This window comes from Dermacentor albipictus, chromosome 1 (assembly GCF_038994185.2).
Source record: "Dermacentor albipictus isolate Rhodes 1998 colony chromosome 1, USDA_Dalb.pri_finalv2, whole genome shotgun sequence".
Classification (NCBI taxonomy): domain Eukaryota; kingdom Metazoa; phylum Arthropoda; class Arachnida; order Ixodida; family Ixodidae; genus Dermacentor; species Dermacentor albipictus.
The window spans coordinates 218,747,460-218,773,756 of NC_091821.1; the positions used below are offsets into that span (position 1 = coordinate 218,747,460).

Genomic DNA, 26,297 nt, shown 5'->3' on the forward strand with positions numbered 1-26,297 from the left:
CTCTAGCATTTAAGAGAATTTTTCCTTATCAGAACTTTCTCGAAATAAAAATGTGTGGTTTTTGCAAGAAGACTCCAGAAGGGCATCCACCTATAAACTTGTAATGAAAATATTCAATAATATGGGCCTGATAATTTTTTTTTTAAAGCTTTGTAAAATTCTGTTGAAAGTCCACCAGGGCCGGGTTTTTTCAATGAATGCAGTTGATTAATAGCTAGCTCAATTTCTTGCATAGTGAGGGTCCCATTGATGAATGTACGCTCATCATATTGTAAAGTCTTTACAAGATAAACAAAACTCTCCAAAACTTTTGCATCGTTACTATCGGGAGGGGCACTAACAACACCGTGACTGTAGTAACTTTCAAACTATGAAATTATGTCATTCGTAGTTGTTGCAAGACTACTGTTGGCGTATATTTCCGAAATGACCTTGGAAGTAGCGTGACGTCACTCATCAAGTAAAGCTTGACGTGTTGTTTTCTCAGAGTGCAGAGACCGCCTATATTAACATTGAACTCAAGAACTTCTGTAGCGCAGTGCATCACCACTTCTGTAACTCACATTTAATATTTCCTATGTCATCGGGTAAGTGCCTGACATCTCGCATTCTATCTCCTAAAGGCTACATAGGCTCTTAAGGTGCGTTTGATTTTCATTATTTCTATGTTATGCTTTCACCGACACAATTTCTACAGCTACTGTGCGAACTCTTGCTTGAAGAGTTTCCAAGCAGCTAATAACGGCTAGTTACGCCACAAACGCACGTACGCTTCTCTTGTGCCAACACTAACTATATTTCAGGACAACATTCATTATATATTTGCTGATTTTTCGGTGAATAAAGATAGATGAAGTTGGCGCTTATCCTGTGTCGTTCTCCTTCTCGTGATCGTCTTAGTTGGCGCTGTTCCTTCCTAATTCGACTAACTATATCTTTCAAACAGTCTACATGTGTTAATTATGATGATGATTTTCATATTATGGTACTTACCCACAATGAGCTACAAGCCAAGAGGCGTGCGGTGCATATCGTTCGAGCGTCAACTACTCGTGTTAATTACGCTCGTGTTAAGGTGTTAATTAGGATTCCCAAACTGTGGCATATACCAACAATGGGAGATCGGCCAAGAAGCATGTCCGTGTGTTGATAATGATAATTTTTGTACTATGGCACATGCCCAATAAAAGGGATTGGCCAAGAAACGTGTCTTCGTGTTGATTATAATTATCATTTCCATATTTTAGAGAATATACCGAATATATAGCAAATACCTACCGTGGGCCTCAGACATCTAACACTTGAACATATGTCGAAATAATGTGGCTCCTCGGTGAATGTGTATACAGACGGATTGGTATCGCCGTATGTGTCAGGTGTGGCTTTCGTTGTGCCTGCGAGTTTGAAGAAGCACCGGTCGGCGCGAAATTTAGGTGAATTCTTTTGTTTTCCGCCATAAAAAAAAAAAATCAGTGAGCATAACTAGCCAGGTTCCGTTCTTTGGTGTCGAGAGGGAGAGAATAAAACTTTTTTGATCTTGATAATGCTTGGCTTTAGTCTAGGCCTCTGTTTTCAACAATAGCAAAAACATTTAGCGCAGAAAGAAAGAAGGGATAGGGGCACGGTCATTAAGACAACACAGGTGCTTTACCTCACTTCCGCTTTTTTTTTGCGTTAGACGTTTTTGCTAGTCATCGATTAGAAACTCGTCCAAAGATACAACCTCGTGATTCAGCCTGCTGCAAAGCATATTTGACGTGCGTTGACAGTTATGCTTGGACCTGAAGTGTGGTGACAGCTGTCAGCCACCTAGGGTTACAGGGTTTAGGGAGGTGAGATCACAGGGAGGTAAGATCTGGGAGTGTAGGGCGTGGATGACGATAAACCCGCAAGGTGTGACGGGTATTTGGGCTATTGCCGCGCTTAATGCAGGGAGGGGAATGTTCCGTGAGGCGACGTCGCAGAAGGCGGATACGGGACTGGGTGAGGAAAGTGCTTGCGCTTTGCGGATTTGGTACCTTGGTTGCATGTCATGCGTGAGTACTGGAAAGGAAAGTCACAGTAGGTGCTTCTGGGGGGTTCGAGATAAGGTAATGCCATGACGTTTGTCTGGATAAATCAGGGGATGTCGTATAGCGTCGCAATGGCGTGTAGGTCCCGCATGCATAGGTCTATGGGAGGAATAACGGCTGTGTGCATGACATGACAATAGTGATGTGCGACCGTTATAGCGATGGGTGGCACCCACACTATGTACTGGCATCTCTGTGGAGGATTCTATCGGGGTTGTGTGTAGTGAAGTGTGTGGTAAGCTAATGAGCAGGGTACGTCGGGCTTATCTTATTATTGGATGCATGTGTCCAGGCTGGGGTGATATCGCAAGAGCCAGTAGGGGACAGTGGGAAAAGCTACTTTACATGGTAGGGGCGCGGATGAAACCCAATGAACTCTGGTGACAAGGTTTCGGCATGAAAAATCATGTTCTTCGAAACTCAGCTACGGTGTGCTAGAATCGTTGACAAGGAGGAAATTTCAGCGCTTCTATAGCGCTACGTGTCTCCATCTTCCGATTGCCTGTGTCAAGCTTTGTCAAGCTTTTTCAAGCTGTGTCAAGATTTACGATAACCTTTGAAAGCATAGTGGGAGAAGAAGAAGCAGTTAAAACGCCAGGGCTTCTGCATATGAGATTATAAAACAATTAAACAAAGAATACTTACGGCCGGTTGCTGGGTCATCGGCGATGCCATTATTTCTAAAAGTGTGGTGGGCCAAATATGCACCACACTTGTATGCACCTGAGTAATACAACGCGCGTAGAAGCACTGAAAGGTAGGAGAGTTGGCGACAATAAATTATTTAGATATGCAGCACGACTCAGTGAGGACACTAGGATGAGCAGAAAACAGACAGAACTTGCGCATATCCTGTCCGTTTTTTGTTCTTCCTAGTGTCCCTGTCGCGCGTGGCTTTTCAAGTAAAAGTAGCTTTTTTGACTTCTGTAAGGCTTGCAACAATCTACTCGAACGCACCATTGTATTCCTTATAATTCGGGAGTAGCACTCAAAAAGAAAAGAAAAAGGCGACGTGAGAATGAGAGACAGGGATAGAGGGAAAATGGGAGCTGGAGCAATGTCGTATGCAGCTGCATGGCCTGTTTCGTGCGTCCCAAGCTTGACATACTATGCTGGTGAAGCTTCACAGCAAAGTGCTGTTGCAGCAGCAGCAAATGATATGTTTTGCTCACATCGACGCAGCAGCACTAATGGGTAGCACATCTGGCACAGAAACAGTGGGAACGCACCCTTATACACGTACTATTTTGCGGTCTTAGTCGCGACTCTCCGAATCAGACTACAACAACAAAAATGCTCCGCTCGTCGCCCAGCCTTCGTTCTCTGTATCAGCATCACTCAGAAGCCGAGAACCTCGCCTACTCCACTCCTGCACAAGCACGGAGAACAAGATACGGGGACGTCTTCGGTTGCCTTTCGTTATGGTTCCATGAGGACACAGCGCCGTCTTTGGTTTCACACCTTGCTTAATTTACCAGTAGGACTTCGGACGCAACGGCGTTACAGGGTTGCGACCGTGTAGAAGACCTCTGACGTGCCGGACGCTATCAGAACCCGGCGGTCCGGTGCCAACCAGCGGGCGGTCCGCGGAACCTGGCCTCGCTGATTGGTCAAGCGGGGCCGGCCACTTGTGCACGCGCGCCGGCGGCCGTAAGCTCGCGCCGCGCTGTCCTTGAGTGCCAGTCCTTCAAAAACAGAGACCGCGTGGCCGGCCGCTTAGAGCTTTCCCCGTTTCTGCCCCTAGCCATGAAGCTTGCGTGCCTCCTGGTTTTGGCGGTCGGCGCCGCCGCGCGCAGCATACAGCAGTGCGGCGAAGCGAGCACCTTACGCCAGCTACACGTCGTGAGTAACCGATCAACGCAGCCCGTTAATCTTCTTCTTCTTCTTCGGCCCGCCGATGTGTGCCGTCGCTTCGCGCTGCGGCACTCTTTGTCTCCCCTCGTGGCCAGTTTTCGCTCTCCGATGTAAATGTGTAGCCTGCTGTGTTCCCAAGTAGCCCGCTGCGGCAATTGTTGCACGCTGAGGGCCTACCAGTGGTTTTGTTGTGAATAACTCACTCAAGTGGGCTTTTAGCTTGACGCTTGATGCAAATGCTGTGTGTGGCCGACTTGGTACACTGAAATCAGCCACATAACGCATTTCAGAAATCATCTACACGAATTAGAATCTTTCGAGAGCTTTGCACCTTTTGACTTGTTGTTTATGATTTGGCAGGGTACGTATAGTTATCGACAGCAGCGAAGTTACTTGCACGTGCATGCTGTGCGGGAGGCATGGATCGTGGTGAAGAGCATGGCATAGAAGAGAAAACAATTTGCGCAAAGCGATCTGCTATTGTTTATTTCATACGGGTATGTTAGGTTTCCGTAATCAGTTAGTACGCGTTCTCGCACGATTATAGCTGCTTTGCAAGGCGTAATGGGGCTGTGCGAAATTTGTGTCAATTACTTTTTTCTATGCTTTCGTAAAAATGAAGGGAAAGTAATCATTTTCTGGGAATGCTGTGTTTAGCCCGTTTACACATATGCGATGAAGCTATTCACACAAGTTCTCACTTCTGTTACTGTTTTCCTACAAACATCCGCACCCTATTACATGATCGCATCTTATCACTCTAGGAAGAATGAATTGAGATACACGGCAAAAAATTGGCTTTAATTTGGTGACACACGTTTCTGTGTTAGTGCTATTATGCAGAAGAGGATTTAGCTTTTTTTTATTTTTTGATGAGAAATCGGTGTTAGAATGTTTGTGTCGAGGAGAAAAAAGAGGAAGACAACATATACGTTAATTGGTCATGGGAAACCCGTTGGTGAGAATTTCAGTTCCTTGCCGTTAGAAAAGTGAAGAGAGCAACTGAATAAATATTGTTAAAAAGGCGCCACTCCCTGCTGGGACCCGAATATTCTCAACTTCATTTAAGATTAGCGAACAGGTAGAAATGTGATTAAAGACAAGGGGCGCGGAGGGATCGCCAGCTTTTTGATTCATTACCCGGCAAACAGTAATTAATATAAGAGAAGACATAACAATTATCGTGTGTCATTGCGCTGGGGCTAACTGGAGAAATCTGGAATTGAAAGCGTTCCTTGACTGTAGCTTCGATATTTATTTTTTTCATTGGCACTTTGGCACTGCGTAACTTCTTTGAGACGTAAGTCGTTTTTGTTTTCTTTGAGCAATTGCTGCACATGAATAACTGTCCCTTTCAAGACCAACAATAAACATAAACGGGTAGTCGACCTCCACGTTTCAACTTCTGTATTCATTCAAAGTTACTTCCTGCTGCATAGCCGTGCTCCTTTAGTCATTATCACGCACAAATAACTAGTGTTACGCGCTGGTGCATGGCTTAGGGAGGACCCACTCCACTTTCTTTTCTAGGACCTTCGCTTTGGCATCGCGGATGGGCGCACAGCTGAACGCTTGGGGCTGGCAAAAACGATTATTGAGAAGATTACGGCACTCATCTTTTCTGCCCTTCACGGCGGGACGGGGCGAGAGGGGGAATGTGTAATCATAGCTGTTTCACATGGCCTAAAGCTATGTAGCTCAGAGTTTACAACTACATCGCTCACTATGCGAAACTTGTGCGTGTATGTTTTCCCAGCTTCTCTGCTGCCAATAAATTCGCCCTATAGGGTACCAACTATTGCAGCCGACTATATATTTTTTTTTTATTTGCCTGACCAGAAGTAAAAAACGTACGCTAGGAACTTAGCACCAACTCCAGCTATAAGTCTTATGTCTACACTGAGCATATTATTTTAAGGTTTTGCGCACTAGTTTTACGCTGCGACAAGCGCCCCCAGGTAATTGGTCTTGCGTTTCATAATGGTTTGTCGCTACGTTCCCAATTTACTCTCTCACTCTGCTGTGTATTACGGGCACAAATGCAGAATGCCCTTAGGTATAAACCGCGATGTATGACATTTACACACACTATAGACTTGTCGCGTTTCAGGTGTGTTCGTGCGAGCGGCTAGCTCTGTACATTTAGGCATGGTGAAGTGGTGAAGTATGACCCTAAAGCCATCATTTTTCATGTGCCTGCTGTGTTTTGGGACACGATATAAGCGCAGGCAGGTAACCTTGCATCGCAGCCACCACGCCCCGCGGGACGCGTCGCTGGATCCTCGCCGTTAGTTTCGTGTAAAGCCAAGTTTGAGCTTCTGGAAGGAAGTTTTCACAAAGCTTTACAAACAAGACAACTTCTTCCACAGGAAGTCGCAAACTGAAGCAGACGCATAAAACTGCCCTGACGAAAACGAGTCCCCTCATCTAAACGTTGGCTCCGGTTTGAGGCTTCCCTTGTTCCTCCACCCGTGCATATTTACACGCACACACGTATCCTAGCGCGCACAAATTTGTTTCAGGAACAAAATTTGTGGGCTTAACGTTTCTCAGGTACTTAGGTAACGACTCGTGGCAAGCTGCAACATTAGCGTTCACTTATTCTCAGGCCCGTATACGAGAGTAACAATCAAAACCAAAGTTTTTTTCTGCATTTTTAATGTAGCCTTATGCTATTGTACTCAGAAGCAAATGCTCGAACATGTCAGACTGATATTTATTGAATGTGCGGGAACTCTTTCGTTCCCTTTTCTTGCTCACGGAAAGAAAACAGTACGTACCCGACTTACCCCGAATATATATGCGTAAGTGTAGCTGGAGAGACAGTTTCTGCATTTCTTTTCTTAGGCAGGGACATTTCAAGAGCAGTTCCTTAATTACTACGCACGTTGAGAAAAGGTAAATTGCATTTTCATATTCGATGTAACCTCTCATAAAATACCGTGAAAGCATGAGACATCATAATTGTCGCGTTTCGCCTCAGCACTTTAACAAATAATGAGGGACGACGTTGCGGCTAATTTCCGACGTTTGTAACAATGCGAAACAAGTTACCTTGCCAAATGCGTTTCCCATGCATGCTACGAGTCTTCATTTTCATTTTATTTTTAACGGCAGACGGTGACGTAATTTCGCGTCCTTTAATTGCCGCTCGCGTGGCTCTGCGCCATAAAATTCGCTGCCTATTTACGGCCCTGACCTCAGACAGCCGCGGAGTCGACAACTAGCGACGCGCATAACTTACGGTCAACCGACTCGACGCCGCAGGCGTGAAAGGGTGGACGGCAATCGCGCCGCTCTATCGGCCGTCGGTGTCGAAGCAGTTCGCACGCACTTCGGCAGAAGCGTCGTGTGTCCGCCGCCCATTTCGCGCCGCGGCGTCCAGCGCGCGCGCTGGACGGCGGGGGCGGTGGCGGCGCGTGAAATACGCGGTGAAATACGAGCGGCGCGCGCACGCCAGCATTGAGCGGCCAAGCAGCTCGTTCATCACGCGCACTGCGCGCTGAAAAGAACCGCCGTCTTCGGCGCTCCGTTGGGGGGGGGCACTGTCGCGCCGCGCGATCGGCGCGCGCGGAGGAGCCTTCGCGCGCCCCCGACGAGGGCCGGCGCGTTCCTCGAACCGTCCCGCGGCTCGGCGCGTATACCGCGTGTCTGAATCGGCGTGCTTTCTTTACAATTCAGATTGCCTGCCCGCCCACCGTTTCTCTAAATGAAGTGAGGGAAGTGTAGATTAGAATGGATGTGACTCGTTCCGAGCACCTCTACTCATAACGCGCCTGGGGGCAGCGATAATGCGATTGCCGTGGCGCGCAACATTTTATAGCCGTCAGAAAAGCCGGCCACGTGCGCATATGAGAACGTGCGGTCCCTTAAGCACCCATCTATACAGTCTTTAGCTCGAGACACGCGGCGGGCGCTGCTTCCTTAGACGGCGAGACTCCTGTAGGCAGTTCGCGCCTGGCAAGTTGCACAGAGTTTGTCACAGGTGCTTCCCGCACAGCGGCTTGCGTATCACCAGAGCTCTTGCTTGGAAGTTTAGCGCGGCTCCTTCGACATTCCTGGCCCTCCGAAGCTCTGTAGGGCAGCAACAAAAGATCCTTCGATTCTTGTTTTCATATCAATACACACGCCCATTTGTGTAGCACTGGGGATTCACAGGAGCCTCGCCGCGCGGTTGGAACCCAGGTTCGGTGATGCGCGTTGTAGTTGGTATACACGTTCGACGAAGGCTGCAGTGTCACGTCAGAACAAAACGCGAGCCGAAAGACACAATGTGGAGCATCTCGATCTTACGCTTCATTATTTGAAATCGCCAGACGTGTGATTGAGGCATAACTGGGTGATAAATGCTCTCTAGGCTCCGAAACTAAGCTTCTGCGAGCGAATGGAACTCAGCGTCACACACACGCGAATGCGGAAAGACACACTCTGTACTTTTCTTTTATCATGTCCGCGTTTTGTTAGGACAAAGAGTACACCCCCCCCCCCCTTCCCCTCACACACTGCCACTCAAACTTTTAAATCTCTCTTAGTCGACACAGTTTACCGAAACGAGTTGTATCGCAACACGTACGCAAAGTTCAGTTTGTTCTGCCTGTGCCAAAGATCTCCGGTTTGTTTGGTCTATTACAGATGTTTCGTCATGGAGACCGCACACCAACGTCGTTGTATCCCAATGACCCGAACTCACCCAGTGATTTTCCAGAAGGCCTCGGTCACATAACGCACGTGAGTATAAATGTAGCTTGACATTTGGTGCAGACGTAGCGCTGTTGAGGTCACGACTTGAACCTTCTGTGAAGGCGAATCCGCGACGCGAGGCGTTTGGAAAGTCTCACGCTGAGGTATTGTGGACATTGCCTCTTCGTCCATCTGTTGAACTTCATCGCAATGCGCCATCGTAACTTAATCGACAACATTTCCAAGCATTACTATTTCAAAGGTCGGTTGAATTTCAACAAATTTCAGTTAGGAACGTCGAGCGGGTACTGCTCATTTACGGCACTTACTCGTAGCCTCCTTGCCGCGTTATAGCCATGTTGTAACCAAACCAAAATACTGCCGCAGGGAAGTTATGACTAAGTACCCTGAGTGCGTATTTTATGAAAATTTACCCGCTCGACATTGCTATCTGAAAATTGATGAAATCTTCTGAAATATATATATTTTGTAATAATTCAGAGAATTCGGTCCATTGAGTTACGCTAATGCATCGCGGTGAAGTTTGACAGATGCGCAAAAGGCAACGTCCAAAATTCCTGGGCATGTGTAAATTCGTGATGTTGCTATGTTTGCTCCAAGAGGTAAATAAGTGCACTTCTGCCATTGAGATAAATAAAAAATAATTCTAGCACCCAGGTCATCGCCTTGCTTCGTGCACTCCCCAAGCCACGAGAGGAAGGTAAGGAGAAAAGAAGAAAGAGGGGAGAGGAGGGAACATACGTTTCTCCCAAAGACACGAGCACTAATTTCGAATAAATTCTGAGCAGAAGCGAGCTTTTGCAAAGACATAAGAAATTACGTTTGTAGAATCAAAAGAAAAGCGTGATTAGCATGAGGTGGACTCTCGGAATTTCACTGGCCGCTGTAGCGCAGCAAAGTAATCAAGGCGCCGTTGCGGAGCGGTCACCGACTCTTTGAGGTCGCGTTACGTACTCGGTGCAGCATCAGAGATCCAATAGCAGTATCCAACCTCGCAGTGAAGAAAAAAAGAAGCAGTGATAAATTCGCCTCGGCGAGCCGTTGTGGGCATCCCCTTCGGTGCCCGTCTCAGAGACAATTTTGTCTGTTTCTGCCTGCGTGCACAATTTCACTTTAATCTCCCCCTGCCCCCCTCATTCGGCCCGCTTCAGTGATGTTATCATAGAGAGAGAGAGAGAGAGAGGAGAAAAAAAAAACCGTCAAAACCGAGCAAAGACAATGTGATGCGAGTTTGGCGACGGGAGGCATAAATCACTCGCCACAGTTGTTCTGCCGTGGCTCTACTTAAATTTTACAGCATTATATTTCAAGCGAAGCCCGAGACGTGCGGAGTAGCGCGATTTTTCACGCGCCCATTAACTATAGCCCGCGTGCCATTATCGCACGTCATACGACGCCTACGGCCCCTCGCTGTCGCTCCTTCGGCGATGCTGTTGCACGCGGGGGCTACGGCATTCGTCGTCTGGCTGCCGTGGAATTTCGGCACGTGCGCTTTCCTCCGCCGTGATGCATGCTGGCGCGTTCTGCCGTTCGATTGCGTCAATTCCACTTCCTGGCATCAGCCAAGTGGGTCCGCTGCGACGCCAGCCGCTCATCCTTAATGAGGTCGACGGAAACGCTCAGTTATTGCCTACGCAATTGAAATTGTATATCGGCCGGACTGTGGCTGGTTCGTGAATTGTCTTAAAGCGGCACTTGGTCGCTCATCCGCAGGGCGGCATGGTTCTAGAACCCGCGAGGCCCCCAATACGTCAAGGCTTTAACATTTTTGTTGTGATCGGTTCTACGGTATCGATTAGAAGTAACTCTGAATCCTTGTTCACCGTCAAGGCATGTTTTTGGCAGCAGGCAATTTCTGGGAGCGCTGTAAACCTTGTCCTCTAGCTTGCTGTCACATATAGCTGGATAGCTTTATCTATGCAGAGAAGGTGAACGAAAAAAAAGACAATTCAGGAAAATTTCTGGTATAAGAATTATAGTTGGAACGGAGAACTTCATCGTTAATACATGAAGCTGAAAAAAAGAAAGAACACCGTGATCTTGGATGTTGCAGGCGGATTCGAGCCCATTGATCGCGCCATTAGCGGCGAACATTTTTGATTGCGCAACCTCTATGCCTAGAGCACAAGCGCTTAATGCGTCGCCTGCTGCAGATAGAGGCGTTTCGCTGATTAACGCAGCTTCGGGGCTTTGATATACGTTCACGGTGGCCAGTTGGCGTTGGTTGCGAAAGGTGTACACGGGCGCGTGTCATCGAGGTTTTCTTGTGCGTTGAGGAATATAATGTTGATCAGATATATTTTTTTTAATTTGGTCTCTGGTTCTCGCGAGAACTGATGTGTGATATAAACTTTGTGTATAACAAATTGGTCGACATTTCCAAACCTGAAGGTTTGGGAATGCCGCTTCTCTTACGTAAGTGTTGACCGCGATTGCTCACGAGCGCGGCGACCCTCTCGTTAATAAAAAAATCTGGAGGACGCTTAAGCTTCGTCTTTAAGAGTGCAACGTGATACCACTCAAAGCTCTCTGACTGCTTCTCACGCTTCCTGGCAACTGGAGCGTACGTAACCGTAATGTTTACCGAGAAATGCTGACGACAAACGCTATGCACGAAAGCGGGCTTTCTCGTAGAAACGCGGCCTCTTGCATAGGCAGCGATGCGGCGGAGGCGAGCGCCACCTGGAGGTGTTGCAAGGAACAGGGAGCGCCGCTCTGTGGCCTCCAAGATATCCGCGCGCCGGCGCGCGCAAATGGCCGACGCCGTGGCCGGCCTATGAATGGTAGCAACGCTGAAAAAGTTAATTTTTATTTTTCGCGTAACAGAATTATGTTTTCTCCTATATTCAAATTACAATACGACGCTCTCATGTCTGTAAATTGCGTGTAAGTCGTACTTTACGATTCTTCTACGTATTTTAGCTTGAGAAATTCGATTATTTCAGTAACTTCTTTGCGCCACATGGAGTGCCTGGATATGAGTGGTTCGAAAATATTTTTTGCCGGCCGCGCACGCTGTCGCCGGACTTTCTGCGAGACGGGGTCGTTAACGCTATCGCGTTAGTAGTGTCAGCCGAGCGTGTGGTCCGCCCCACTCAGACCGGTATACCTTACAAAAATGCCCACAGTCGCTCAACGAAAAACGTCATTGCGCGTGAGCAGCGGAAGACAGAACGCTGCCCTCGCTCAACTGTGGTGCCGATTGAGCGGTGCGTGAAGGCTCACTCACACTAGGCCTACCCGACACCGACTTCGGTCTGCCGGTTGTCGGCGACAGCGTTTTTTCCTTCGTACCGGCGCCTCTGTCACACCTGTACCGATGCCGAACAATCTGCCTTATCGATTTCGGGTTGCCGACTGCTGGCGACAGTCGGCAGACCGAAATCGGTGTCGGGTCGGCCTAGTGTGAGTGAGCGTTCAGCCTGCGTGTACTCGAGCTGTCCTTTTGCAACCAAGCCGACTGCACTTTTCACTAGCGTCTCTGGGAGATATGCTTATCGAAGAGCGGGAAATCAAGTGCGGCGTCTCAGCACGTGAAGTATGAGCGGAGCGGACCTTAACGCTTTGGTAAAACTTCGTGCCGATCGCTATGATGCATGTCGCTGCGCTCGAATACGGTCTAGTGACGTAGTGCTTTTTGCATTGGAGAAGTTTCGTTGGTTTTGGGAATACGGGCTCAACGGTCATGTTAAATTGCGAATACCACTTACGTAAGAGATATTTTGCGAATGCGTGTCTTGGGGGTCCAATTCATAAAGCTTTTAGTTTGTAAGTGTTTTTTGCCATTGATTGGCCGGTCGCTTTTGCTAGTAATATGTCACGCATATTTGACTAGAATATGAGCTTACCAATAGTTCTAACGTAAGGCATTTTTCTCAATACGTGCCTTAGTTATCGCTAGAGACCGGAACTTTTGGCAAAATGCTTATTTTTTTTCGTACGTCCTTATCGTTCCTATTTAACGTTAAGCATGAACAGTGGTGCTAGACACAGTTTAGTGCCACCCTTATCGGGGTCTTATATATGCATATTTTGATGTTTTCGAATATAGTGCATTTTTCAGAGCCTAAAAGTACATTTTCTGCGTTTTGTCCTATAGCCTCATTTTGTTCATAATGTAACCCGCTGGGGTACTTGGCTGTACGCACCTGATTATTACCACAGGAAATTTGGCGGCGTAAAGGATGTACAGCTTAGCAGCAGACGAGAGCATCGCTATGAGAAGGGCTCAAACGGCGCTGCGCGACGATACACTTGAAGGTGTGCGCTCGCTTCACGTTTTCAGCCGACAGGATTAAGAAACTTAAACGCTCGAGCGCCGCTCTGACCCGGAATGTGAAGCTTATATGGTCAGGAAAGGTTCGCCACCATGCCCAATGGACCTATTGTTGATAGGGTTAGTTCGAAACTTCAGTATACCTCGGAAAAAAATCTCGTATTTTTGGTACTGAAAAAAAAAAAAACACCACCTGTCGCAGGTTCTGACCGGCGAACAGTCTGCAATTTCAGAAGCACTGGATCATCCAACGTTCCGACACGTATTCTCACCGATAGTACCTTCTTCCCTCTTTCTTCTTTCTTTTCTTCCCTTAAGAGGAAGCTTTAGCTCGGGTGCTCCTATCTAAATACATGTAAAAGGAGAATTCGTTTTTCTCGGCAACCACTGCACTAAATTTGACTGGGTTTGCTGCATTTAAAAGAAAAACTTAAAATCTAGTGACTGTTGGTTTCGAATTTTCGAGTTAGGCCGTCAATATTTTATAAAAAATTGACAAAAATTGCAAATTTTCAGAAAACGAAACTATCAAGCTTACAACTCTGTAACTCAACAAGAAAAAATGATATCTCAATTCTGTGAATTGTATCTCATAGCACATCTACAGCGGACAAAATTGATATGTTACACATGAACCTCAAAAAATGTAATAATATGTAGTTACAACTTTTGCAGAACCCTCGTAAACAATGTAAAAAATTCACGTAAGATGTAAAATGACATATAATATTTGTCCGCTTTGAATGATCTAATGGATGCCGTTTACAGAACCGCGATATCTGTTCTTGATGCAGAGCTATTAGTTTGTAAACTTCATGCTTCTATTTTTTTCAAACTTCTGAATTTTTTAAAATCTTTCTAACAAAATTCAAGCCCTAAATCAAAATTCTGCTTCCAACAGTCACTAGAATTTATCTTACTCTCTCAAATGCAACAAATTTCATCAATATCGGTGCAGGGGTTATCTCATAAAAACGTTTTTGCGTTTTACATGTATTTGAATAGGCCGCGTCGGAGTTGGGCTCGAGCTAAAGCTTCCTCTTAAACCCCTTCCCCTGTGTAAGGTAGCAAACCGGACGGGCGTCTGGTTGACCTCCCTACCTTTGCTTCCTTCCTGTCCCTTTCCCTCCTCCTCCCTCCTCCGATGTACAAGTACGGGCCGGTAATTTCGGTGCATGTTGAGCGGTCCTCTTCTGCATGCTGACAAGTACAGAGTAAAAAAAAAAGGCACATAATGAATCCGAAAAAATTTTGAGACGGTACTTGTTTGCCTCTGCTTTCAAAACTCTTTTTCCGTGGTGTCTGGTCACACTGGACGTCAGATAAATCTTGTAACGTACGCAACGCTCTATCGAGAAAATAAAATAATTTCACAATATAGAGGTTTAACTGGCTGTGTCGCTCAGAAAATAAAAATGTGTCCTCCGATGCACAGCGAAAGTTCTTTTAATTGAACCTTTACATGCCCAAAGGACTATATATGCTTTAAATGGCAGCTTCAGTGCCTGTTGTAGGCGCCTAACACAACGTATTTAGTGCCTAAACATCCGGTTTCTAGTCATTACCTTATCAGAGTCTATCATTTAGGGAATGTTGCTGAGAAGCCTACAATACCGCAGTAGCGTACTGGCATGGTCTTCTTCAGGATAATGAAAAAAAAAAACAAAATTTTGCGTTCCGAATAGTGCAAGACACGAAGCTCAAAGCTTCATGTATGTTGAGAAATAAACGTCATTAAGGGTGTGCGGCTGATTAATCAGAAATCGCCAAGGTAAGGAGACGCGCTGGCGAAGACTTTGAGTGTGCGAGTCGTAATTGTAAAACCGTTTTCTTTTTCAGAAAGGCAAGAACGACCAGTACAACTTGGGAAAATATCTCAGGACGAAGTACGAAGACTTTTTGACGTACGATCCTAATGAAGTAAGTTTCCTTATTTTGTATTGCTCGTTTACAATATATTGCTCAAGCTGGAAAGAGTGCTTTCAGCTGGGCGGAAGTGATGGGGCGAGCAATTATGAGCTTTAGGTTATGTCGGCTCACTTTTCTGAATTTACTGGTAGATATGAGAGCACTTTTCCTAGTTTATTTTCGCAGGCGATGAACAGCTAGGAAAAACAAATGACTATGCAATGAATAATGAAATCAAATTTTAGCTTTCTTCCGCCGCCCTGAAGTATGCCAGACAAATGAAAGCGAATGACTGTGCGCGATTCAGTGGGTACAACGTTTTGCTGCTGTCGTGGTTTCGAGATACAGAATAGAGAGAGAGAGGAAGGAAACGCATTCAAGTCGCATTCGGTTTGTTATCCTACGTAAAGGAAATGGTTAAGGGGAAGAGCTGGGAGAGGAAGCAATGCAGTGCGCACAAGCGGGGAGCTCGAGAAAGACGATTTTCAAAACCTCGAGCTCGAGGTTTTTAAAACCGTCTGGTTTCCGCACAAGTTAACAAAGACCAAGGCTCTAGGCCTCATACATCGCCCATCACGCCTACAATCGGTTACTGAGGTAAGTCGATTTAAGAAAGTTTAGCAATGCCTGCTTTGATTTGTAAGCCTGCGACGCGATGTATGAGGCCTAGAGCCTTGGTATTTGTTAACTTGTGTGAAACCAGACGGTTTTAAAAAAAGTCTAAAGAGGGTCACGCTCGATATCCTAACGAGGACAAGAATATAGAACGCATTGTTTCGTACCAGCGGCAGGAGTGGCACATGGGTGTGTAAGCCCCTCGAATGAGGAGTGTGTAGTCTTTCGTATAAGCCATATCTAGCCATAGATACGGGAAAGGGACGCTTCATCTCACTTGGGCAGGCGCGATTGCAGCTGTAGCTTCAACGAAGAGTAAAGTCTATAGAGGCGAGACTTCGAGATACTCGGGTTGTTCCACGAAGCCTGCGTCTTGGTGTGTGCCAGCAAATGAAGATGTCTCGCAGCGTCAGTTCTCGACAAGGATATGGGAACTATACGGGTTCCTTTATGGGGTGTCCGGGAAGCAGCATCAGCAACGTCGGTACCGCCCATGCCATAATGACCCGGCAGACGCTGAAAGATGACGATGGGCTTAAAGGAGTACTGACACAAAAAAAATCCATGTGGTTTTTTTCTGCTTTAATAAGTAGTTAATGACCCAGTAATCACGGCACGAGACCTCATTTACTTCAGAGCGCGACAGGTAATTATCTGCAGTCTTTTTTGTAGCGACCAGTCCCAGTTTCGGTTTCAGAGAGCAATGAAACGGTTCACCGGGTGTGTAAACAAAGTGGTCACGTGTTCGCAAAAAGCCATGACGTTTACTCTGCCGCGCAGCCAGCGTGCGGCGCGCCGGCACGCGAGCTTCGTGTTGCTAGTCGTCTGCTACGCCTGCACGTGGTTTGCCATGTCCTCGCCATCATCGTCGTCGTCGTCCAGCGGCGACGATTTCCTGCATGTGGGAGTCGCCGCCGTATTAGACGTGTCCAATCACTTTCAATTTGACCTACTGGAGAGCAGCGACTCGGATATTGCGGCCGGCGACGGCGAGCACTGCAGGAGACACACGGTACGATTCGGCGTCCGATCCGATGTGCGGCGCCGCATGCTCCGGCATGCGGCATACGATGAAGCGGGAGACACACGGTCCGATTTGGTGTCCGATCCGGCGTCCGACGCGCCGGAATCGAGGTGTTTTGCCGTGCCGAAGCGCCGGATCGGACGTCCGGCGTGCGACAAACCGGGCAGATTTTCATCGTCCGACGCGTCCGACAACCGCACCGTCGTCTGGCCGCAGCCAATGACAGCGCGGCTGGCATGTGACGTCCCCTCCACGGAGGCGGCGCCGGCTGGCCGGTTTCTCGCAGTGTTTTTTTTTTTTTCCTTGCCTGCTGCAGTTTGTTTCCGACACGAAATAGTTACCAGTTCAGTAAAATTATCTCGACGTGTGCCTGTTATTCAAAGCAACGCCTAGTACACTAGGACTAAGCTACTGGCGAGATCAGGAGACGCGACGCGAGGGCATTTCGCGGGCAGACAGCACACACCGACCGTCTGAGCGAGGCTGCTCGCTTTGCTTGCACGTTTGCCCTTCGCAACGACTGCGTCGAGTAAACCAATTGTATTTAATTACGGGCGACCTAAGTGTACAGTGTTAATTGTTTTGCCAAACATAAGCGCTCTTCGACGAACTCGGGTTGGATCGTAAGCGCCGTCGGCCACGGCGTCTGCCTAGCCAGGCCTACCGGCCCTATCGCTGGCTGTTAGCGGAGTCGTCAGTGGACGACGCGCCGTCGTGAAGTGTTCTGTCACTCGCAGGGGCATAACGTTATTGGCAGTGTTCACGTAAAGCGACGCAGTGTTGTGGAGAGTTGTTTGTATTGCGTTTCTCGACGTGGCTCTGAAGTCAAGCTGGAGGGCTGGATCTGGGCGGAGCTTACGCGCCGCTCAATCTTTCGGATGCACGCACCGTGTGTCCCGAATAAGCCGCATGGTAGCCAACGAAAATTCGTGACGTAGCCACATGACGTAGCGTTTTCTTGGCTATTTACAGACCCGGGTGATGTCAATGTCGCGTGGTGCTCTGTTTTACGATTGGCTGCGCACACGTACTTTAAAATTGATTTTAAATATGTTCTAAGCGATATTCGCCGCTGATATTTTACACACGATGTGTGTGTGACCCACTAAATCGATCTCACAAGTTATCTCGACTTCAAATTTTTGTGTCAGTACTCCTTTAATATGCTAGCTTATCAATCGGTTTATTCGCAATTTTGTCGTTTAATATATTTTTATTAATTAATTGATGTAACACAGAGAAAAACGCTGTAGCGGAAGTATTTTCTGTTTTTTTTTTCATTTTTCCGTAGCAACCGGTTTATAATAAAACAGAAAAATTACGCCATGCACACGCCATATACATTAGCGAGAGCGTGATGGATAATTCTTGTATCTCATGCTCGTATAAACTGCTCATGAGTCCTGCAAACTATGAAGAGCTGCTTTCGAGTCACAGAACAAGATCCGATTTCGAAATCATGCTTTAAATAATTTAACAGCAGCACGTAAAGTGGCAAGTTCTGTTGGTGCAGAAGTCGTCATATGGAACACCTTGAACTTGATTGTGACAAGTATGGCCGGGGTGACAATGGCACATGTAGGGCTGGTGGACGAGACCGATCCATTTGTGTTCCCTCTCCGCAAACCTCCTTTATTGGGCCACTGATGAATAAACGGCCTTCTTTGCCATTCCCGGAACCTTGAGACGTGCTTGGGATTGTCGAAGGCACGACAAGGTGCCAGAGGTAATCCTTAATGTTTCAGAACAGCTTTTGAAAATGTAGCTTGAGGTCTCTTCGCCGGCAACGCAGCGATATATAGCTATTGGGGTTTAACAGAAATGTCGAATGTGCGCTCTGATGCTGTCAACGATGACGTACGTACACTGGGATCAAATGGTCGCTGGCGTTCATGATAGTTGCATGAGTTGAGACATACTTTTGTAGTCCTCGATTCGTTTTGTTTGTCTCCTCTTGGAGGTGGGGGTAGTGGGAGCTTTACGAAATTCGTCTGTCACAGATAAAAACTGGTGAGCCTTCTGGTAAGAAATAGTCAGGCTATTAAGGGATGCAGCGGTTATGGGTTTTATGGATTATTATCCGTTTGTGCGTGAACGCAATTAACGATAAATTTAGTTGAGGAGACACTCAGGCGCTGTGCGCATAGTCAGAGTGGCTTCTCGTTGGTTTCGATTCGCAACTAGTTTCGCCGCATCTAAAGAAAAAAAAAAAGCTTCTCTGCGCTAAGACCGCAGCGTACTTAAAAGCACACTAAGTATTCCGAATGAACCTGAAGTCCTCCACTACGATCACTACGGAGGCCTCGACATACCGCACGGGCGTAGTAGTTGGTTGTAAAACACCATAAATTCTTGCAAATCAACTAACCTTCGTTTATTCGTCATTGATTAATCTGACCACATTCGGAGGTCCCGAACTATGCCCCTAAATTAATCTGGAGGGAAAGAAGAAACTATTCCGCTCTCGGGAGGGAATTGATGACGGGCTGATTACGACTGCCAACGGTCTTTCTAAAACTGGCAATAGCCGCAATTGTTTATGCAAACGAGGGGATCGGCACTGTTTTTTAAAGCCACAAGCTACGTGTCGTCGCGCGCACGCAGCACTTATGCTCGCCGTCATCGGCGCCTGTACCGATCGTGGCACAACTACGTGCAGAGACTGGCCGAATGCTTCTTCGTGTGCGAGGAAAATTCAGATTATTCGTGTGCGTCGCCTAATTCAAACATCGGATAACTTTAATCGATTCCACGTGTCCGAACGAGGTCGAATTAACAAAAGTCAACCGTAATTGTAACGGACGTGCTGCATGAACTTGACACGTACAAGAAGGACGGTGTGTTTCGTGGATGCGTTAGTGTGTGGTGTTCTAACTCGTGTTCATCGTCTCTAGATGCGAGCACGGAGCTCTGGCCGAGAACGGTGCCTGGAGAGCATCCAGACCAACCTGTACGGCCTTTATCCACCGCGGGACAAGAAAGTTTGGAACAGTGAAGTTGACTGGCAGCCCGTGCCGATACAAACCATGCCGGTTGATTTGGATGGCGTGAGTTTACACTTGCGTCATGTTATGCGTAAGCACTGCGTCCTTCGATAAAGGAGTCGCCGTAATCGACAAACTTGAGAGACACATGGAACATGCCTGTCTCAAAGCAGAACCTGTGTATATTTGCGTTTGTTTACCCAAAAGCGATTGATACAGGATAACTTCAGAGGGGGAGGAGGGGGGTAAATATTGAATATCAAAATTAAAAAGTGATGTTGGGACCGTATGCATGAATCGCGATAAAATTCGCAGGAAATGACCTCAGCCGAAAATTGTATCGTTCACTGTTGCGATTCTATTTCGTCACTTGTTTTATTGCTGACTAATTGCTAGTGGCTTTCTGCGCGACAGCGCCAAAAAGCGCCAATTGAAGACCACCACTCACACACATCCCTTACAGATGCTGTATGAAGACGCAATCTGCCCCAGGGATGACGAGGAGCTGGACCGAATTCGTGAGTCACCGGAAGGCGCTGAGTTGCTGAAAAGCAATGCGGTGAGTTTCCCTCAGAGTTTCCGGCTTTACCTTTTCACACAACGTGCACTTTATTTTGATTCACTGATAGATAGTTAGGTCACAAGGAATACGCACTGCACATGGCATGCTTATATTTAAGTGTGTAAATAATTTTCTAGGTCTTACAGCTAAATAATATAGCTTGTATCCTCCTCGCTGTTTGTGTGGCACAGTATTGTAATTCACAACATTCCGTTGCTCATCTTCATTGTGAGGAATTCGACAAGGTATATAACATTTCTTACCCATTTGTACACTTCGGTAAATGTAGCACTGCTCGTTCATGTCATTTGGCATCTGACCAAGAAAACCTCTCCAAAGACCAATAATCAAGGTATCCTCTTTCCGGAGTGAAATGTAGCCCCCTGGACATTTATTCTGGTTAACTCCCTGTCTTTTACATTATTTATATCTTTTTGTCCAGACTGGCTAATTTCTCCGGAGCAGTCTGTGGCGAATCCACGCTAGCGCCACATGACGGATCTTAACAGATCTTATGTGTGGCATTCTTGTTCCAGAATTTGATGAATACGCTCCAGCAGCTCTCTGGCAAAAAGATGACAGACTGGGTCAGCGTGCGGGATTTGCTGGACACTCTGACAATTGAGGTATGCCGTGCGTTTTACAGAGCAATGCACATTTTTGGGCCGAAATTACATGCCATGTAAATAAATAAATAAATAAATAAATAAATAAATAAATAAATAAATAAATAAATAAATAAATAAACGTTTTATTTTATTATGGTACACGCTTATTATAACTCGACTTGGTCGTGACTGCACAAGGAAGTGCAAGTGCAACAAGCCTTCTTTTCTATCCTCAAGTCTGGCGTTAATGTTTGTGTCCGTTCCCTTCGCACAGAGGAGTCGCAATCTGAAGATCCCGGACTGGGCGCTTCCACTTTGGGGCAACATGACCAGATTAGCGAAATACACGACCATTCTGAACTACAACAGTCCTCTGCACAATAAACTGCGAGCTGGTAAGATTCGGAACTGTGCTTTCTTCAAAGCATATGCTTGTGTAAGTGTCACCATACGCAGTGTGTGTGTGTGTGTGTGTGTGTGGCCATGTCTAAATGTGGCCTTGACTAACACAACATAATATTTTGTTGATTATAAAGTCAGAACTGCGCTGCTTATTTAACACCGGGTATGTTCGTGCACGTGGCCAAGAGCAGGCCTTCGATGGTCGGATAAAAATGCGAATACATATGAGTTACTGTAAATTCCAAGTCTTACAGTGTTACTTTGCTATATATGATGATTTTATATATTGTGTTCCGTGTAGGCAACTACTCGCACCCTGTGGACTTTCAAAACCTTGAGTATACTTTAACGGCTCTCTTTTTTTGTCGAACAATTCTGATGCAGGTCTCATGGTTAGAGAGATCCTGCGGCACTCTGACGCTGTCGTGAACGGAAACTCGAACGTGAAGCTGTACATGTATGCTGCGGTACGTATTTTTTGCCTCTGTGCGACAGGAGGAAGTGAGAAAAAACAGAACATGTGTTATTTGCAGCAATAAAAAATGCTGCCTTTGCACCACTCGCTCCGTCCTAAGCAGAATAAAACGACTAAAGAAATTTACACCAGCAGCAAACATAATAACTGAACTAAACTCTTATCAATCACGAATGCAAAATAATCAAAATGTAAACTACAAAATAAATAAAAATAAAACTGCCTCTGTTATGCCACTCGCTCAGAATTACGGCGTCTTCGACAAGAAGAAGAAAAGGAAAAGAAAGAAAGAGCGACAGTTCTCGCCTGGCATGCTTGAGGCGCCCTTGAGGAAATGTAATGCATAGTGCGGTGGCTACTCCTACGCTGCTGTCTTAAGCCGCGCGACATCAAAGCGCCCTTTATTACGAAGAGAAGGCACTTCTCCGCCCCAAAATAAATGCGATACATTGTGCGCTATATCACAGGGCGCACATTTCGGAATGATGCTTCTGTGAATATCGTGCAGCCGGAACGACGTATTTGCGGAAAAAAGTTCGTATTTGTCAAGAGTTGCTGTCTTCCTGAGATGTGCCCTGGTAATACAGGACTCGATGCGGGTGTGTACGGATAGGCTGGAAGCCATTCGCAGGCTCTCGTCTGACGAATATTCGGTCTTCAGGAAGTGTTATCATAAAACTGTGAGATAAGGTTGTCCGCGCTATAGGTCATCCATGGCGCGACGACCCAGAGCGGTGTAGAGAACCAATATTGTTAATACGGGCAGAATTTACTTAGTTTGCCACTTATTTGACGGAATCATTTATTATCGGAAGTATAAGACAAACACATGCTGACGCAGTTCGTGCGCTTTCTGAATGTTCTTTTTTTCCTTCGCGTATTCACAAGTGAGCCGCACTGCAGTCACAGTATGGCTGCTTTGGAGTCCGTGGACGCAAATGATTCAGCTTTGCGCACAAATATTCGTTTGAGAGTGTCAGCGATCGCAGCAGGGCTAGTTCTCAAGCGTGCATGGCGAGCGTGCCTTGCTTGTGTTTCTTGCTTGCCGACTTAAATCTGATGGTTTCTTTAGGGGCCGAAATAAGCGAGGCTATCTCTCGTCGCGCCTGTGTATCAATCAAACGCGAGAGGTGAAGTATAGCAGCTGAAAAGAAGTCGGAGTGCTTTTAAGCAGACGAGCAGCCTTCGCTGAAATTCTCACGACGCTTGTTGGCGTGCCCCGTTTCTCGGTCTTTTCTGTGGACCATCCCTATCCAATGTTCATGATGAAGTTTGTGCAGTGCTCACAGTTGGGCGAAGGACAAGGAAAGTGCACCGGAAGTGCGCTGACTCTCAATGGACTTTTAATCGGAAACACATGAAAAGAGAAAGCTAACAGCACATAGTTAAACCATGTTACAAAGTAACTAGTTGGGCTTGTTGGTTGAACTTTCTCTGTACTTTGTTGAAAGTCAACGCTGTGTCTGTGTACTTTACGCGCCTCCTTTCTCTCCGTCGATTCCCGCGCTGTAACCTTCCACTATGTCACACAAGAACAACGTTAGCAAACTTTAACGCACACTGTCAATAGACGTGCGTTCCAGTGGCAGTCTATCTTAAATGCTGCCGCACGTACTGACCAAATATTCAAATTCTTTATCCCAGAGCCGTATTGATGGTAGACTCACGCAGCCTACAGCTTTTCGTCTGATATGAATGGCTTCAATTATTCCACACACTCTGGACCTCGATAGCAGCATTGTGTTTTGGAAATGCGGATTTCAACCACATTCCCGGCAGTGAATCACTGTGTGGGACAACACACCTTCCACTTTGGGCTACGTACGTTTTTCCGCAAGATAACGAATTGGCTGGAATGTGCGCTAAGGTGAAAAACAACAACAAAGTGGCATGCTAAAAGGGCCACAAAATGGGTGCATTGTAGCATGTGTTTGTCGTATGCCAAGTTGAAATCGCGTTCCAGGTTCTGTTATCTTGCGGCAATAGCTTACATATGCCAAAGTGGTATGTGGGTTAACGGGAGGCGGCTGAGCGAGCATATGCACACGCTAGCAGAAAACCTGTCGCATACATGACATGCTTTGGAGTGAAAAAAACAAAAACAAAAACTGACACGGCACGGCAGAAAGGGTAGACACGTGACAACCTAGTTGGCGCATACATGACGTGATTTAAGCGCGGCAGACATGGCATGGAAGAAAGAGTACACGTGGGACAAGCGCTTGCCCCGCGTGTACCCTTTCTTCCATGCTGTCTGTCGTGCTTAAATCATGTCATGTATGATCCTACCAGGCCCTCTAAATGTCCTTTTAAGTTGTCCTACTTAGCGGTTCACTGCGGGGAATGTGGCTGACCTTCGCACTTCAAGGACACAATGTTGCTATCGAGGCATAGAGTGCGCGAAATAATCGAAGCCTTTCATATATAATGGAAAGTGGAAGGCTCTGTGAGTCAACCACCAATACGGCTTTGTGATAAAGAATTTGAATATTTGGTCAGCGCGTGCGGCAGTCTTTATGTGCGTTCAAGTTTGCAAACGTTCCGTTCTTTCGTCACATGTTTTAATTATGTACTGTTATTTTTGTTTCTGCGTGTATTTCCAATTAAAAGTCAATTGAGAGTCAGCGTATGCCCCGTGTACTGTCCTTGTCCTTCGTCCAACTGTGAGCGCTGCGCAAACTTCAACGCGAATGCGTACCAGCTGGCGCAGCTTTCCATCTTAAAGTATTCCAATGGGCTGGCCTTTGCCATGATCGAGAGTGCATAGTTTAACCGGCTGGCATAATCAAGCACGAGAAGCTTTTCTTCATAAGTGTTCACAGCATCGTCCGGAGACTGCATAAACTTGAATGAGAAGTAGTCCCCTTTTGGGCTGTCTAAAGGCGATCGAGGTAGAAAAGTAAACATGGAAATGTTCTTTAACATAAACGCTTCTCAAAAAGTGGGAAAACTTAACATATAAATTACTTGCGATGGAGAGAACTCAATCTCAGGTAAAGATTAACATATACGGATAAGAGGACTAGCGTTGTTAGTCACTTCACTAAAGCACTGAGACGTGCTATTGACTATCGTATACATTACTGCTTACTTCCAGCCACGCTCACTGAATTGTAAACGTTTTTGGATTGAGGTGCGGAGTAATTATTGTTTATTTTCGTGAGCGTTTATTAAGGACATTTATTTGTGTGAGCGCTTCTTCCGAATTGTCTTTCACAGAAATTATTTGCGAGTGACACCGTCTGTTAACAGTATATGACCTACATGCTACATAATGCGATTGCTCCTGCCTTTGTTACTTGTCTCGCCCTCTCTTCATTCGAAAACGACTGCTCAATGGTTGCTCAGCGACTGCTCATACTGCACACGAGCGCATCCACATTTCGTTCAGCGCTGCTTGATGTCACTGGCTTCAATCGATGAAAATTGTGGTAACATCACGTTCGACATCACGCGCTCGAGGGCGTTCGCGTCACTTAGTTTTTGAGCGCTATAACTCACGAATGCTCGCAATTAGGCGCCAGTGCCGGCGCTTAAGTTACGATGTGCTGTTTTAGTGGCACAGCAGTATTTTTCTGCGCTGTTCTGTTTCTTTTTCAGCATTTCGCATGTATTTTTCTGCACAAGCTTTAAACGTGCGGCCAACTACGATGTCTCTTACCTGCCCTTTTAGCTCTTCCTAGTCTCGGTTACTGAAAATATTATTTGCCTTACAGCACGACGTCCTGATCGCAGCGTTCACATCTGCATTTGGAGTATTCAACCAGTTGGGGGTGCCGTCGTCGACAGCGGTCATCACCGAGCTGCATGAGGACGCCGACGGTAACTTCTACATCCAAATGCTCTTTAAGAACGACACAACACGCAAGCCCTACAGGCTCGAAATCCCCGGCTGTGAAGGCTTCCGATGCAACCTGAAAACCTTCAAGGAAATTGCCAAGCCGTACGTCGTCGAGGATTGGCGCCGAGAGTGTGGCCTCGAACCCTTACCCGGCGGTATCGACCTGTTTCCTTGAAGCTGCCCGCGCTGGTAGCGCGCCTGGACGTCAGGGGCACGGCACTATCAAATTACATTAAAGCGGCTACCAGGCTGCTTATTCCCATAAAGCCTTTACGAAGGCTGTTTCTCTTCACAGAAGAGCGCTATACATGTATATTTGGGCGCCTTTTGGCCCATCTTCAGAATGAAATTTTCTAATATATACGACTCGCTGGTGTTTATTTTTATTCAGACTGCAACCATTTACACTGTAACCAGATGTGACGTGAACGCCTGTGTTGACAGTGGTATTCTGTGGTTGAAGAATACCCGACTATATCCCACCCTGTGCTTTGGTCACTCTCCCGCCACGTGACACGAGCACGACTGCGTGTGGAGGGGATTTTACCTGTGCAGTTTCGAGCTCCTTTATTTGTTTTTCTTCCATAGGCACACGTGGAACGTTTACTTTCTAATTTATAAAACTCATATCTATGCAAACATCAATCAAGATTTTGAACCACTACATAAGCTCCTATACACATGCTACGTATTTTCGGTTTAGCTCGTTCAGTCAAGCAAGACTTCCATCAGCTTCATATCACCAGCGTCTCAAACATATTTCTTTCTCCTTTGCTTGGGGCAGGGATGCACGAATGTATGTTTCACTCGACGGGCCGGACGTGTGATGGAAGAAACATGGGGTCGACAACATTTCGGGCATTGAGAACGGGTTTCGTGTGCCCGCAACCCTCACTGCACATACTCGGAACGTGTACAGCCGGATCGCCTGCTTTGGATGGAAATTCAACTGAGTCTTGGCGGGTTCGACCTGCA

At 46.6% G+C, this 26,297-nt stretch overlaps 1 protein-coding gene across 1 annotated transcript; it reads left to right on the forward strand.

Moving 5' to 3' along the window:
* Positions 1-3,754: 3,754 nt before the first annotated feature.
* On the forward strand, positions 3,755-25,688 carry LOC139056389 (testicular acid phosphatase homolog). The gene is made up of 9 exons (XM_070534588.1): positions 3,755-3,914; positions 8,559-8,654; positions 14,743-14,823; positions 19,345-19,497; positions 19,898-19,993; positions 20,533-20,622; positions 20,879-20,999; positions 21,391-21,473; positions 25,198-25,688. Exons 1-9 carry the CDS (start codon positions 3,819-3,821, stop codon positions 25,495-25,497), a joined length of 1,116 nt encoding a protein of 371 aa, XP_070390689.1. The 5' UTR covers positions 3,755-3,818; the 3' UTR covers positions 25,498-25,688.
* The last annotated feature ends 609 nt before the right edge of the window (positions 25,689-26,297 follow it).

Excerpts from the sequence above, each read along its gene's own strand:
- LOC139056389 (XM_070534588.1), top strand. The coding sequence starts at position 3,819 with ATGAAGCTTGCGTGCCTCCTGGTTTTGGCGGTCGGCGCCGCCGCGCGC. Across the intron at positions 8,655-14,742 it reads GCCTCGGTCACATAACGCAC|AAAGGCAAGAACGACCAGTA; the intron begins GTGAGTATAAAT and ends TTTCTTTTTCAG. Across the intron at positions 19,498-19,897 it reads TGCCGGTTGATTTGGATGGC|ATGCTGTATGAAGACGCAAT; the intron begins GTGAGTTTACAC and ends CATCCCTTACAG.